Genomic DNA, 15,634 nt, shown 5'->3' on the forward strand with positions numbered 1-15,634 from the left:
CTTATTTCGCTGAGCATGATCCCTTCCAGCGCCATCCATGTTGCTGCAAATTGCATGTGTTTATCTTTTTTGAATGCTGAGTAATATTCCATGGTGTATATGTACCACATCTTCTTGATCCAGTCATCTATTTTTGGGCATTTGGGCTGTTTCCAAAGCTTAGCTATTGTAAATAGTGCTGCTATAAACATAGGGGTGCAGGTGTTCTTTGGAATTGATGTTTCTGTGTCCTTTGGGTAAATACCTAGGAGTGGAATTGCTGGATCATATGGAAGCTCTATGTTTAGTAGGTCCAGAAATCTCCACACAGCTCTCCATAGTGGTTGGACCAGTTTGCACTCCCACCAACAGTGCAGAAGAGTTCCTTTTTCTCCACACCCTTGCCAACATTTGTTGTTGCTAGTTTTTTTAATATGTGCCATTCTCACTGGTGTAAGATGGTATCTCATGGTAGTTTTGACTTGCATTTCCCTGATTACAAGTGATGTTGAACATTTTTTCATATGCCTGTTGGCCATTTGCATTTCCTCTTCAGAGAAGTTTCTTTTTAGCTCTTTTGCCCATTTTTTGACAGGATTTTTTTTTGTTGTTGTTGAGTCTCATCAGCTCTTTGCAGATTTTTGTGATCAGTCCTTTATCATTAGTGTTGGGTGCAAAAATGTTCTCCCAGTTAGTGGGGTTTCTCTTTGTTTTTGTTATTGTCTCGACAAAGGCTTCTTTCCCAGGAGAGGGAACATGGAATGGGAAGTCTTTAAAGGACTTAGTAGTGACCTGGGACACTTGAAGAAAGTCATGTGTGTCTTGCATCATTCTGCCAGGCACTCCGTTGTTTAAACAAGGAAAAGGGGAGTGAGGACCTTAGGTTCAGGCAGCCGTCATGATCCCTGCTGCAGGAGGAAAGAGGACCACCCAGGGAGGAGGGGTGCATAGTCTGCAGCATGTGGAGCTTGTCAGTGAAGCAAGGGCAGAACTGGCCTGTGAGTTGGAATGTTGCGCCCTTCCACATAATGCAAACGGGCGCACAATGCCAGCGTCTGGTCCCCTGAGCTGTCTGCGCTGTGTTCCAGGTGCTTCTTTCCTCACATATTGTGTGATTTCTGCTTCTAGTGACCTTCATCGAACTGAGGACCCACAGAAGGCAACAAGTCCCCACTCCCCAGCTACAGCCATCATCTCCCCCGAGGTCCACACCCACACCTGCCCTGGAGTACCCAGAGGGGTCTTCTCAGGCCTGCCCCTGCCTGCCTTTCTCTTCATCTGCTCCAGTTTCCTCCAGGATCCTCATCCTTCCCTTGTTGGGGAACCTAAAAGGGATCCTCAATGCAGTGTAATGGGGCAAACCTAGAAATAAAGGAAATACCCAGTTCAGGAACCCCCACCCTTATACTTAAGATTGAAGGCTAACACCCAAAAACAGAAATAAGGGGTTTAATAAAAGGGTTTGTTTACATGGGGAGTGCAGAGAGCGAGCCTCTTTGGCCAGTGCATGCTCAATTAAAGTGTGTCCCACCAGCAACTAGCATCACCTCAGTCCATGTGAGCCCAGAATACACGCTGAAGCCAGCGCCTGGCCATGCTGTGCCCGCCACTGCTCCATGCCGGGAGTGTGCGGGGGGACTAACCAGATTGTGTTTGAGCCTCTCCTGCCCCACGCTGCTGTCCTCTTGTTCCTGCTGGCCTCTGGAGAGGCAGCAACTGACGGGTGAGCAGGCTGTGCCTAGGCCATGGGAACCTGAGATGCCTCTGAGATACCTTCCCTGTTGGCAGTGGTTCTTACAAACCAAGCAGTGGGATAGCGAGCAGGGTGTGAGCCACAGCTGGAAAAGGAGAAAAAAAGATGAGCAGTTGGGCCCATTTACTATGATTTTAGCCCTTCTGTAAGTTCAGAACGCCCACCAGCTCCTTCCTTGTTCCCAGCTATCCATCCAGGATGTCAAATTCACGGAGTGCCAGGAGTTGTGATTGCCAGCAGAGTGAAGATGATGCAGGTGGGGAAGATGGTGCTGATTCCCAGGCCCCCAGCCCTGCAAGTTCTCCTCCCCCAGTGCTCCTCCCCACACCACAGCAACACCTCTTGTAGTAGGAAGGGACTCTGGCTCGCTTGACTTTGAGGCACATCTGGACACCCACTGGTGTCAGCTTCCTCGGGCTATGACAAACTGCATGACAAACGGGGAGACCCACAGCAACAGGAAGTTATTCTCTCACAGAAAATAACAGGTTTTGGCCTGAAGTCCAAAACCATGGTGTTGGCAGGATCAGTTCTTTCTGCAGCCTGAGGGAGATGCCTTCCCTTGCCTCTCTCCCGCCTGGTGATGCCAGCAACCCCTGGCTTGCACACATATTATCACTCCCACCTTCATGAGCTTCCGAGTAGTCTGCCTTCCCCTGTGACTGAATAAATTTAGAAATAACCTCATCTCAGTCTCCTTTATTATATCTGCAAAGACACTCATTCTCCACAAGGTTGCCTTCACCGGTCCCAGCCTGTGGCTGGACCCAATCACTTTGGAGGGCACAGTTCATCTCCTTGTGTTCTCTGATACCTCTGACAGGAACACAGACTGCTTTGGGGAGGACTGGAAGAGGATGGCAGCTAGATGGTGAGGGGATCATTTCCCCTCCTGTTGGTTCTACAGGCTTCTCTGTGCAGTCCTTGCAAGATCACTACGTGATCCAAAGCCCTGGACACCTCAGCACTTCCCTGGGCCCACCTGGTATTCAGCTGATGCTGAATAGGCCATTGTTTAAATAATGCCCTTACCTCGAACACCCACCAAGTTTGAGCACCTTGGGCTCTGAGGCTCTCTGAATCCAGTTTCCTTGTAGCTTGCTCCTCTGTCCACTGCCAGAGGACCAATATTCTTGAGAAGTCTATCTTCAATTCCTAGGAATGCTGTTTTTATTTTTTTTTTATTTTTAAATGTTTTATTTTTATATAATTTTATTTTATATAATTCTTACATCATTTTTTTCATTTTTGCACAATGTATGCATTTTCATTTTGATTATATTCCCCATACAATTCCCACCCCCCCTTATTTTGACCTTAATCCCTCCACTCCTCCCACCTACCCATGTAGTGTGTCTCTGGTTTATAGTTGCTTGTTGATTTTGATATTTACTTTATTATAATTAGTCTTTTTCCTGGTCCCTCATTTAGGTTTTCTAAATTCCTGCTACGAGTGAGACCATCCGGGATTTTTCTTTTTCTTTCTGGCTTATTTCGCTGAGTGTGATCCCTTCCCGCTCCATCATGTTGCTGCAAATTGCATGAGTTTATCTTTTTTTTGATTGCTGAGTAATATTCCCTGGTGTATATATGCCACATCTTCTTGATGCAGTCATCTATATTAGGGAATTTGGTTGTTTCCATAGCTTAGCTATTGTAAATAGTGCTGCTATAAACATAGGGGTGCAAGTGCCCTTTTGAATTAATGTTTCTGTGTCCTTTGGGTAAATACCTAGGAGTGGAATTGCTGGATCATATGGGAGCTATATCATTAGTAGGTTGAGGAATCTCCATACAGATTTCCATAATGGTTGGACCATTTTGCACTCCCACCAGCAGTGCAGGAGAGTTCCTTTTTCTCCACATCCTCGCCAACATTTGTTGTTGCTAGTTTTTTTTAAATTTGGCATTCTCACTGGTGTAAGATGGTTCTCATTGTAGTTTTGATTTGCATTTACCTGATTACAAGTGATGTTAAACGTTTTTCATATACCTGTTGGTCAATTGCATTTCCTCTTTGGAGAAATAGAAGTTCCTTTTTAGCTCTTCTCCCCATTTTTTGACTAGATTATTTTCTTTGTTTTTTGTTGAGTTGCTTCAGCTCTTTGTAGATTTTTGTGATCAATCCTTTATCATTAGTGTTGTGTGCAATAATGTTCTCCCAGTCGGTGGAGTTTCTGCTTGCTTTAGTTATTGTCTCTTTTGCTCTGTGAAGCTTTTTAATTTGATGTAGTCCCAGCTGTTTATCTTTGCCTTCACTATCACTGCTTTGTGTGATTTGTCTGTAAAGATGTTTTTGAGGTGCATGTCATGTAGTGTTTTGCCTATATTTCCTTCTATGTATTTTATGGTTTCAGGTCTTATGTCTAGTTCTTTAATCCATTTTGAGTTGGTTTTTGTGCCTGGTGTGAAGTAGTAGTCAATCTTCAATATTTTGCATGTAGCAACCCAGTTTTCCCAGCACCATTTATTGAACAAACTTTCTTTGCTCCATTGTATGTTCTTTCTTCCTTTGTCAAAGATTAGTTGACTGTAATTCTGTGGGTTTATTTCTGAATTTTCTATTCACTTCCATTGGTCCCTACGTCTGTTCTTGTTCCAATACCATGCAGTTTTGATTATTATGGATTTGTAGTATAGTTTGAAATCTGGGAGTGTGATGCCTCCATTCCCTTTTTTTTTTTTTTTTTTTCAGGAGAAGCTTTGGCTATTCAGGGTTTTTGGTGGCTCCATATGAATTTCATCAATATTCATTCTATTTCTTTGAAGAATGTAATTGAAATTTTTATTGGAATGGCATTGAATTTGTAAATTGTTTTCAGTAGGATGCCATTTTGATAATGTTAATTCATCCAGTCCATGAGCAGGGGATATCTTTCCATTTCTTTGTGTCTTCTTCAATTTATTTTAACAGTGTTTTATAGTTTTCTTTGTATAGGTCCTTTACCTCTTTTGTTAGGTTTATCCCCAAGTATTTGATTTTTGTTTTGTTTCAATCATAAAGGGATGGTTTTCTTGTTATCTTCTTCAGATTTATAGTTTGTGTATAGGAAGGCTACTGATTTTTGCATGTTGATTTTGTATCCTTCTACTTTACTAAACTGATTGATTAGTTTCATTAGTTTTTCTGTTGAGATTTTTGGGGTTTTCTATGTATATATTATCATATTATCTGTGAATAGTGAGTGACTTCTTCCTTCCCTATCTGGATTCCTTGTATGTCTCTCTCTTGTCTTATTGCTCTGGCTAGGACTTTCAGTATTATATTGAAAAGCAGTGATGAGAGTGGGCATCCTTGTCTTGTTCCAGTTTTTAATGGAAATACTTTCAGCCTTTCACCATTGAGAATGATATTGACTATGGGCTTGTCATATATGGCCTTATGATGTTGAGGTATGTTCCTTGTATCCCGAGAGTTTCAAGGGCCTATATCATAAATGGGTGTTGTACTTTGTTGAAAGCTTTCTCAGCACCTATTGATATTATCATATGTTTTTTATATTTCTTTTTGTTGATGTGTTGAATTACATGGATTGATTTTCAGATGTTGAACCATCCTTGTGTCCCTGGAATAAATTCCTACTTGGTTGTGGAGAATTATCTTGTGGATACCTTGTTGGATTCTGTTAGCTAATTTTTTTTTCAGTATTTTTTTTTTTTTTTACAGATTTATTTATTTACTTACACAAGAACCAGGGTACAGGCCACATGCTTGGGAGGGTGTGAGAATTTACCAGAGACAGAGTGGGGAACAGAACAGGCAGACTAACGAAATACACTGTTGAGGGTACCAGCTGGCGAGACAGGAGAGGTCTGCCATGCCATGTGGGGCCCTTGCTGGCCAGCTGGGATCAAACCAGCGCTGCAGAGGCTTTGGCCAGCTTCACAGTGCTGCACTCAAATGCCTGTGCCACCAGGGGATGCCCCTGTTAGCTAAAATTTTATTGAGGATTTTTGCATCAGTGTTCATTAGGGAGATTGGCCTGTAGTTTTCTTTTTTTGTGTTGCCCTTGTTTGGTTTTGGTATTAGAGTAATGTTGGCTTCATGAGCGTGTTTGATATTATCCCTTCCTTCTCAATTTTTTGAAAGAGCTTGTGAAGGATAGGCAGTAGTTTTTTTTGGAATGTTTGGTAGAATTCATTTGTAAATCCATCTGGTCCTGGGCTTTTGTTTTTGGGGAGGGTTTTGATTACCATTTCAATTTCACTGCTTGTAATTGGTCTGTTTAGGTGTTCTATTTCTTCTTTATCTAGCCTGGGCGATTGTAGAGTTGTAGGAATTTGTCCATCTCTTCTAGATTGTTGAACTTGTTTCCATATAACTGTTCATAGTAGTTTCTGATTATTCTTTTGATTTCTGCTATGTCCGTTGTGATTTCTCCTCTTTCATTTGTGATCCTATTTATTTGTGCTTTCTCCTGTTTTTCCTTTGTGAGCCTGGCTAGGGGTTTGTCTAGTTTAGTTTTTCGAAGAACCAACGTTTGGTTTCATTGATCTTTTGGATTGTTTTTTTAGGTTCGATTTCATTATTTTCTCCTTTGATTTTTATTATTTCTTTTCTTCTACTGGTTTTAAGGTTTTTTTGTTGTTGTTTTTTTTCTAGTTCTTTGAGCTGTGCGATTAGGTTGTTTCTTTGAGTTCTTTCTTGTTTCTTGATGTGAGCCTGTATCACTATATATTTCCCTCTTATCACTGTTTTTGCTGCATTCCATACATTTAGGAAATTGGTGTCCTCCTTGTCATTTAACTCAAAGTATTTTTTAATTTCTTCTTTGATCTCCTCATTAGTCAAGCGGTCTTCTGTTAGTGTGGGTTTCAGTCGCCATGAAGTAGGAGAGTTCCTTGCCTTCTTTTTATGGTTTTTTTTGTAGTTTGATGCCTTCATGGTCAGAGAAGATGGTTGGTATTATTTCAATCTTGGTGTATCTGTTGATGTTTGTCTTGGGTCCCAGTATGTGATTGATCCTGGAGAATTATCCATGTGCACTGAGAAAAATGTGTACTCAGATTTTTTGGGGTTTAGTGTTCTATAGATGTCTGTTAAGTCCTTGAGCTCTAGATCCTCATTTAGAGCTTTAATGTCCTTACTTATTTTTTGTCTTGTTGATCTACCCATTGTTGATAGTGGTGTGTTGAAGTCTCCTACTACGTATGTGTTTTCTCTGATGTCTGTTTTCAGAGATGATAATAGTTGTCTGATATATTTTGGTGCTCCTTCTTTAGGTGAGTATATGTTAATGTGTGTAATATCTTCTTAAAGTATTGTCCCCTTGATCATAATTTAGTGACCATCAGGGTCTCTTTTAACCTTTTTGAGTTTGAAATCTGTTTTATCTGATGTAAGTATAGCTTTCCTGCCTACTTTTTTGTTTGTAGGATTGTTTTTCATCCTTTTACTTTCAGCCTATTTTTATGTTTTGCAGTTAAGTGAGTTTCCCGGATACAGCAAAAGGTGGGGTTTGTTTCTTAATCCAGCCTGCGACTCTGGGTCTTTTTATTGAAGAGTTTAGTCCATTTACATTTAGTGTTAATATTGATATGTTAGCATCCATATTTGCCATTTTGTTTGTCTTTTCTCTGGTTTTATTAACTTATTTTTTTAACAATTTTTTTGGGTCTTATTTCTTTCTTATTCATCCCTCTGTTGGTTCTGGTTTTAGAACTCCTTGTAGTAATTTTTGGAGTGGGGGTTTAGTCATAATGAAATTCTGGAGTTTCTGTTTGTTTGGGAAGATCCTTATTCTTTCTTCATAGAGGAAGGAAAGCTTTGTGGGATTGAGGATTCTTGGTTGGCATTTGTTGTCTTGGAGTCTGTTGACTCTGTCCCTCCACTCTCTCCTTGCCTATAGTGTTTCTTCAGAGAAGTCTGATGTCAGCTTGATTGGTTTTCCTTTGTATGTTATCTGTTTCTTCCCTCTTATCAGCTTCATTATTTTTCCCTTGTCTTGGATTCCTGGGAGCTTTATTATAATTTTGTGTCTTGCTGTATTTTTCCTTTCATCATGGAAGTTTGGTGTTCTTCTTGCTTCTTGTATGTCTATTTTCAGCTCCTTCTTCATGTTTGGGAAGCTCTCTTCAGTTATCTCTTTGAATATTTTCTCTGTTCCTATGTCTCTCTTCTCCCTTCCAGGATTCCTATTACTCTTATATTTCCTTTCCTCATGGAATCAGATAGTTCCCGAAGTCTTTCTTCATTCTTTTTCCTTCGTACTTCTCTTTCCTTTTCTGTTTTGGTTTTTTTTATTTCTGTGTCTTCAAGAGTACTTATTCGTTCTTCCATTTCATCTATTCTGCTTTCACTGCTTTTCCCAGAGCTCTTTAGCTCCTCATTTAATCTTTTGCTCTCCTGCATTCTTTCTCTTCCCTTTTTAGGGACTAATTTCATTCTTCTGATTATTGATTATTTTTCCCATATCATTTTTGACATCTTTCAGTTTTTTACTCATGGCAATTTTAAATTCTACTCCTGGAAGGCTCAACAGTTTTCAAAGTCACTGTTGTTGCAAACTGGTGGGTGATTTTCCTTTTGTAGTTTGTCTTTTCCCTGAGGTCTTGCTTGGTTGCTTGTAGTTTTTCTTCTCCCTGCTGCTTGTTTTCTAATTTGTCCTATGCATTGGGACACTGTATCACTGGTACTGGCTGGCATCTTTTTGGTGGGCTCTTTCTGGGATGTCATAAACTGGTGGTCCAATCGAGTCAAAAACTATTATGCCAGAATTCCAGTAGGGCTGTGGTACTATGAATATGTTAGTGGTCACTGGTCACTGTCACAGAATATCTCCTCCTTCTGTATTTGTTTAATTTCAAGGTGGGTCTTGTGGTCACACAGACTGCCATGCAGTGGCAGGATCGCTCGCTGGGCTCCAAATTTCTGTATCCCCCTCTGGGCTCCAACTGGTGGCCAGATGGTACCTGGCTTGTAGGAGCTTTTCAGTTCACCTCTGGCTGTGGGGGCAGCCCTTTCCGAGATCCATGCAGTCTAGTTGGGTTCCACCAGTCGCTAAAGGTCCCTGATCTAAAATGGCGAGTGTGAGTGTGCTTCCTAGCTCCCGTGTTCTGCCCTGGTGGCGACTGGATCACCCTCTGGGCTCTGACTGGTGGCCAGAGGGGGCCTTGGTTGTGGGGGCTTTTCAGCTCACCTCTGGCTGTTGGGGCAGCCCTTTCCCAACTCCATGTAGTCTAGGTGGGTTCCTCCAGACTCAATGGTCCCTGATCTAAAATGGCGAGTCGGAAGGGTGCTTCACTGAACATACTATCTGCCTTGGTGTTGCACCTGCCCCCCTGCTTCCACCTAATACATGGGGCTATTGACTGCTCAGCAACGTCCTGATGGTTGGGCTTGTTATAAGCATTGACTACAGTAGGAAATGCTGTGGCACCTGCCCCTCCTTGGCCCATGTCTGCTGCTAAGCAAGTTGATAGAGCTGCCAGCCTGTCTCAGCCACATGTAGCAGCATCTTTTGGCCAGTGCAGGTTGGCTGCTGGCCTGCTGTGGAAACGGGATGCACTTCTCAGGTGTGGAACTGGGATGTGTGTCTAAAGCATGGCACTGGCACTGCTATGTGGCAGGGGTAGGTGAAGTGGTGAAATTCTCACCCAATAAGATCTAGCAGGTTAGGTGAGTTCTATTGGCCACTATCCTGCCAGGGCTGGTATTATCAAGGTTATGAGAGGCTGCCAATAGAGAGCACACCAGTGTTTTTAACCCAGGGGCTGTCCCTAAAGCTTCCTGCCTCTCAGCTAGATGTTGAAAGAATGGTAACTGAGTTTTTTTTCACCCATGATTTAGGTTCTTTTCAGACCAGTGTTACTATGCTGCATCCAAGGTCACATGAATCTGCTTGCATGGCCCTCCAGGGCATGTTCTCTGTTTCTGCAGTTCTTTAGATCCTTGATTCTTTTGGACACATTTCCCATTGATTAAAGCTGGGGTCAGGGACTTGTCTCTGCTGATTGGGATTGAAGGGTTTGGGGAGCCTAAATCAGGGCACCACCCTCTCTCCATTCCCTAGGGAAAAGCCCCACACCTTTGGGATCCTCCAGCTCATAAGTTGCCACATCCTGGGTGGGTTTTCTTCCTTGGTGAAACATATCTGCCTCTTGGTGCTGTCCTTTTATCCTTTGCTATGGAAATTCTATCCAGTTTTCAGGTCTTTGTACATTGTTTCATATACAGTTGTAGATTTTTATGTCCATGGGAAGTGATTTTCTGAGCTGCTCTAAGAGAACCCTTGACAGCTGCTTTGCAGATAGGCAGCGCTGGCTGCCAGTTATTTCCAATGGCTGAGGAGCTGTTATCAACAACCTCAAAATTCTTTTTTTTTTTTTTATAAATTTTATTGTTATATTCCCCATACAATTGCAGCCCCCCATTCTGACCCCAATCCCTCCCCTCCCGCCCCCGCCCCCCTAAAAGTGTCTCTGGTTCATAGTTTTTTGTTGATTTTGATTTTCACTTTCTTATAGTTATTCATTTTCCTGGTCCCTTATTTAAGTTTTCTAGATTCCTGCTATGAGTGAGACCATCCGGTATTTTTCTTTTTCTTTTTGGCTTATTTCGCTGAGCATGATCCCTTCCAGCGCCATCCATGTTGCAGCAAATTGCATGTGTTTATCTTTTTTGAATGCTGAGTAATATTCCATGGTATATATGTACCACATCTTCTTGATCCAGTCATCTATTTTTGGGCATTTGTAACAACCTCAAAATTCTTGAGGCCAGGGATCAGGTAGCAGAGGGGAGACAGTTGCCTCTGGGCTCTGTCCATACTTGGCCTCCTCTTCCCCAGGGCAGGATCCTCTGTCAACTCACCGCTCTCTCCTCTTGTCTGTTTCCAGGACTCCTCCTCCTCAGCCGGACCCGCCCCTGCAGCCGAACAGCAGAGCACCACAGCTCCCAAAGTCCAGCTGCCTCTCAACGTGTGAGCTGCCATTTATATTTTTGGGATCCCACACATTCATATATCCCTCCGATCCCTGCTAATATGTAAATGTTTGGTTTCTATAGGTTTTCTAATTTGTGACTAGCTGGTCAGTTTAGTTATATCCAAGAATATTGCTGAGTGGAGAGTGGAGAAAAGAAAAGTTTAGTGGATTATTTTAACATGCGTTATTAAAAGCAGAGAGAATATTCAAAATGTTTGACAACACAGGCACTAGCCATTCAGGACAGGAAAAAGTCCTGGCACTGAAGGGCCCTGGAGGCCACTGGAAGGTTGGGGGTGGCGTGTCTTGGGGCAGAGTGTGACCAGAGCAGTGGGTGGTCTTGGGGACGTGGGCCAGGAGTAAATTACCAACTTCTCGAAAGTAGCTCGATATTTTAACAACCATGACTGCCATAGCAGCTGTACATCATCCCCAGATACAACCAGTTGAATCATTGCTAGGAAGTGAGATGCTTATCTTGTTTAGAAAATGAGTTCTTGTCAAATTACAGCTCTTGAAAAACATGATATTTTAAAATTCCCCATTTAAATAGTGTATGGAAGCAGACTGCTTTCTATAATAGTTTTACTTGGCAATGAGTTCAGTCACTTGAGTGAACATTTTAAGATGGAGATATGAATTTAACCAGCAATATGGTGATATAGAAAGTTTCAGAGATCCAATGTGGATCAGAGGGACACATAGTACCTATGTTTTTGCTGAAAAGAATATATTCCCAGCAAAAAAAAAAAAATACCTTTTAAAAAAACAACTCGCCAGGCTCCAGAAAGTTTCCTAGAAGTTGCTTCACTATACTGGTACTTGCTCACCTTCTTTTTTAAGCCAGATCTAAATGTTTCCCTTTACCTGGTGGCAGATAGGAATCACATGCCATCTCCGGCCTGCTTGCTCTGCTGTGATCAGGTTGTTTTCACCGTCCAATGAAAACAAGGAAGTTAAGACTCACCTTCTCTACCTATCTTCCTGAGGAACACAAAGATTAGTAAACTACCTTCTATATGTCTTCAGGCTGAGATTTAAGCTCTCCCCAATACTGGACAGAGGATGCACTTTTCTGACAATATGTCCTGGGTGTGTTCCAATGACTTCCATGTATACCCGGAGCCAAGGGGCACATGAGAAAAGGAGCATGGTGATAGCCTTGCTCTTCTGGAGGTACTGGATGCAGGATCCTATCCCTGAGGAAGTACACCTGCACCCTCAGGAGACCCTTGGCCCCTAATGTACAGTTGACTTGAATAACATGGGGATTAAGGATGTGATGCTCCCTCACAGTTGGACATCCAGCTGTAACTATTGATTCCCTGAAAACTGCAGTATACACAGGGGAATGCATTCAGGACTCCCTTCCTCCACAGTTGCCCAAATCCACAGATGCTTGAGTATCGTACATGTAGCCAACTGTATCTGTGAGCTCAGCATCTGAGGATTCAGCCCATCAACATCTGTAGTTAGATGTTGAACCTGTGGATGCAGAACCCATGGATATGGCCAGTCAACTAATATTTATTGAGGAGTCTCCATGTATGAATGGATGTAAGCATTTCAAACTTGTGTTGTTCAAGCGTCAGCTGTGATTCCTCAAATGAGAGTCAGGACATAGTGAGTTAAAGGACTAGGCCCAGTGTGTCATTGTGGGTCCCAGTGTAGCTGAACACCTGCTATACCAGCACGCAGACTGTCTCCTTGTTTAATGAAAGCCAGCACCTTGACCTCCTGGAGCAGAGGACTCTTAGAGTCAGCTCAAAGCCCCCAGATCATATGTGGTCAGTCAGATGCCCATGAAGGCTGTGTTGTCCTTGAGACCCAAATGGCAATATGGCCTAAGAAAATCATGCTGCAAGAGTTGTAAATATATTCTGGAGGCCTCCACTAAGCATAAACCTGCCATAGTAGAAAGACCTTTTAACTTCCCCCCAACTATGGAGGGACAAATTTCTCTCCCCACCCCAGCTCTGCCATATGGACAAGTCCATTGGGTTGAGATCGTCATTTGGGCAACGTGAGAGAGATTTATGTTCCTTCAAAGGGGAAGCATTTTGGCAAGAATATGCCCACTGGTCATGGGACACCTGTGCAGCAGGTGGTAGTGGGAAGCATAACTGTGATTGGCAAAATTTGGTTAAATGCGTGCATCCTTGGCTGTTTATATGATTAACTAGCACCACAGCAGCTGATCTCATAGACATGATAGCACTATGCAAGGTCCAGTTTGACAACATTGCCTTTGAAATCCCATTTTTTTGTTTTATTCCTAGGGAAGAAAAGATCACATTGACTTCATCATTGTGTCAAGTAAGGGATTAGACTGCCTTGCCTTTTCCTTAGCTCCAAGAAGTTAGTGATCCCATGTGACAGGTATTTGGGGTAGGAGTACGGTCTCTTTGTTTCATTGTTCTTCCCAATACGGTACCAGTAGTTCAAAAGTCTGATGTTCAGAAGTCTGAGAACGCATGTGAGAAGTGCTGCCTTCACCAAAGTAACTATAATAACAAGTGTGCTGCTGCTAGAGGGGGTCTGCAAACTGCAATGGCCTTGAAGCTCCAAGAGTGCCTGACAAGGCTAAGTGAAAGTGGGTAATGGAATAACTCCAACAGACCCCAGTTCTACAATCCCCATTATATGTGGTCTGACTTCTGTGGATCAAGTCACATGCCTTGAAACATGAGTCCACGTGGTCAAAGGCCTAATCTCTCAGTTGAGCCGCTGGTACCGGGGTGTTGTAGCTTTCCATGGGCTCTGACTCCTCAGGGTTCAGTGGCCTTGAAATACAGCTTACCCAGACAGTGGATGGAGAACACCACTCATCTCAGACTCCAGGTTGTTGCGCCCTCTCTTTCAATTTCCAAGGTGTTGGAAAGCCATCTGATGTCCATTACCTAGTGCTCAACTTGCTCTGACACCTCCTGTGCCCTCTGCCAAGGAGTGACATTGCTGGGGAGGAGGAAGAGCAGGCACTCTTCCAGTCAGCTGCTGCTCCCTGCTACTGAAAGCACCTCTAGCAAGTTTCCATGTGAGGCTGATGCTGCCCATCCAGGACCACCCAAAGGTCACTGCACAGTAACTTCTACTGGTGTTCCCCAGGAGCTGAGTATGGGAGGGATGCCCACCTGTCCTGGCCTTGCAGTTGCACTACCCCAGCTCCTCCTTTTTATGAGCTCCTGAGTTTGATTGCACCTAGAAGAACTTCAAATGAACTAGGGCTGGCTGCCTGTGGTTCCTGAGCAATAGGACCACTGGGAGCATTGACCCAGGGGCAGTCCACTCCATGACCATCAACAGCTCCCCAAATGTTCCTTCATACTTTCCTTCTGAGCAACTGCAGCATCCCTTCCCCTCACACCTCCTCAACACGGCTGGCACTCCCTTTGGGAGCACTTGCGGCCTTGAAGGCATTGGCAGTGCACCTCTCAGACCCCATGCATGTTGTATAGGCCCTGATATAGCACCATTGTCCTATGAAACTGGGGCTACTGGGACAGGTCAGTGTGTGTGACTCCCCTCCATCTGGTGCCACCTCACTGCCACCTGGGGGACACCAGTAAGCCAGCATGTTTCTGGCAGCCAGAGAGCAGAAGCAGAACTCTTCTTGGAAGAGTTCTTCTGGAAAAAATTCTTATACTTATTTTAAAAGAATTACAAGCAAGTCATCATGGAGAAGAGGCAGGGTGTGAAATCAACAAAGCCTCTAAAATACTTTAATTTTCCCCCTGATTATAGAGTGGAGGTGAACTCTGTGAACAATTAAAAGCAAGCAAAGCTCTTGCTGTAGGAGTGAGCAAGTAGCACAGTGACCATGGTGATCGATGGTTTTCTGAAGCTATGTGTGAGAGCGCATCAATTGAGTGTCCCAGCTGCCAGGCATCCAGTCTGTATTCCATCCTTCCTGGGGGTTAGATGTCTACTGCTTACACACACTGTCAGTCCCCTCCCTGGCAGGGCCTCTTCTGCCTAGAGGGGCATGTTTTCCTGATTCCCTTATAGAGGCTGCAGGGTGATGGGAAACAAGGCTCTGAACGAAATTTTCCTCCTCTTGTCTTAAATAAGACATCATTAATAACAAACCTCAGAAGAGTCTGGCCTTGGCGGGCAGCCCTGTCCTACTTGGGTCATAGATACCTCTCAGAGGCCTCAGTGGAGGCCTCCATGAAGTTGTCAGGCCTTTTGAAGCAAATGAAAGGTCTCTCGAGATGTGAGCTCTGTGAATCATAAAACTGAAAACCGTGCACGAGTGCCTCTTCTCCCTAGCTCCCCCAGGCCTGTGCACTTGTGCTACCCTTGGCCCTGTTGACTTGGTGAGGACCAGCCAGCCACTCTGTGGGTACCATCTGCTCTCCCAGAGAATATCAGCACCCACAGTTCTGGCAGGGCATGTTCCAAGGTAATGGGTGAAATGAGAGTAAGCAGGTGACCCTGCATGACTGTCACCTAGAATCTAGAGAGAAAGGACCAGGCTTGCTGCTCAGTGGTAGGCAGAAAAGCTGCCTCATCCTCCAGGCATGTACTATTCATCCAGCACTCTTTCTTGAATGTAGATGCAGAGTGGCACATTCCTCACCACAAGCTCACCTCCAGCACCAGCACTTCCCAGCTTTGCAAATTCCCTGTGTAGAAAAACATTCCTGTACATCCATCTGCTTTGGGTTTCCCTGAGAAGGGAAACCAATGGAAAAATAAGACAAGGGTGGAGGCAGGGAGTTTTCAAGGTGGTCAGGTTTATTTACATTTCAGCTTCCCCAGCAACTCACATTAGTGGTTGAACTTGAAATATTAGAACCAGAGGATGGATTCTTTATGCACAGAGCAAATTTAAAATAAAGATGAATGTAGTGAAGTGCATCTGTGCCCTGCTGCAGTCAGCAGTGTGTGCCCACATGGGCAACAGGTGGGCATCCAGGTCCAGATGGAGACCTCTCCCTGGGTCAGACTCAGCATTACTCGCAGACCCACCTAAGG

At 43.6% G+C, this 15,634-nt stretch overlaps 1 protein-coding gene across 1 annotated transcript in view; it reads left to right on the forward strand.

Annotated features, from left to right (window-relative positions):
* Positions 1–15,634, forward strand: part of SH3RF3 (SH3 domain containing ring finger 3) — a gene marked incomplete at its 5' end in the record, with an annotated part of 391,834 nt that overhangs the window by 308,827 nt on the left and 67,373 nt on the right. Inside the window, one exon of the mRNA XM_084235093.1 lies at positions 10,571–10,653. Within this exon, the coding sequence (XP_084091219.1) occupies positions 10,571–10,653 (83 nt within the window). The remainder of the gene's footprint in view (positions 1–10,570; positions 10,654–15,634) is intronic.

Source organism: Talpa europaea (assembly GCF_964194135.1).
Source record: "Talpa europaea genome assembly, chromosome: 6".
Classification (NCBI taxonomy): domain Eukaryota; kingdom Metazoa; phylum Chordata; class Mammalia; order Eulipotyphla; family Talpidae; genus Talpa; species Talpa europaea.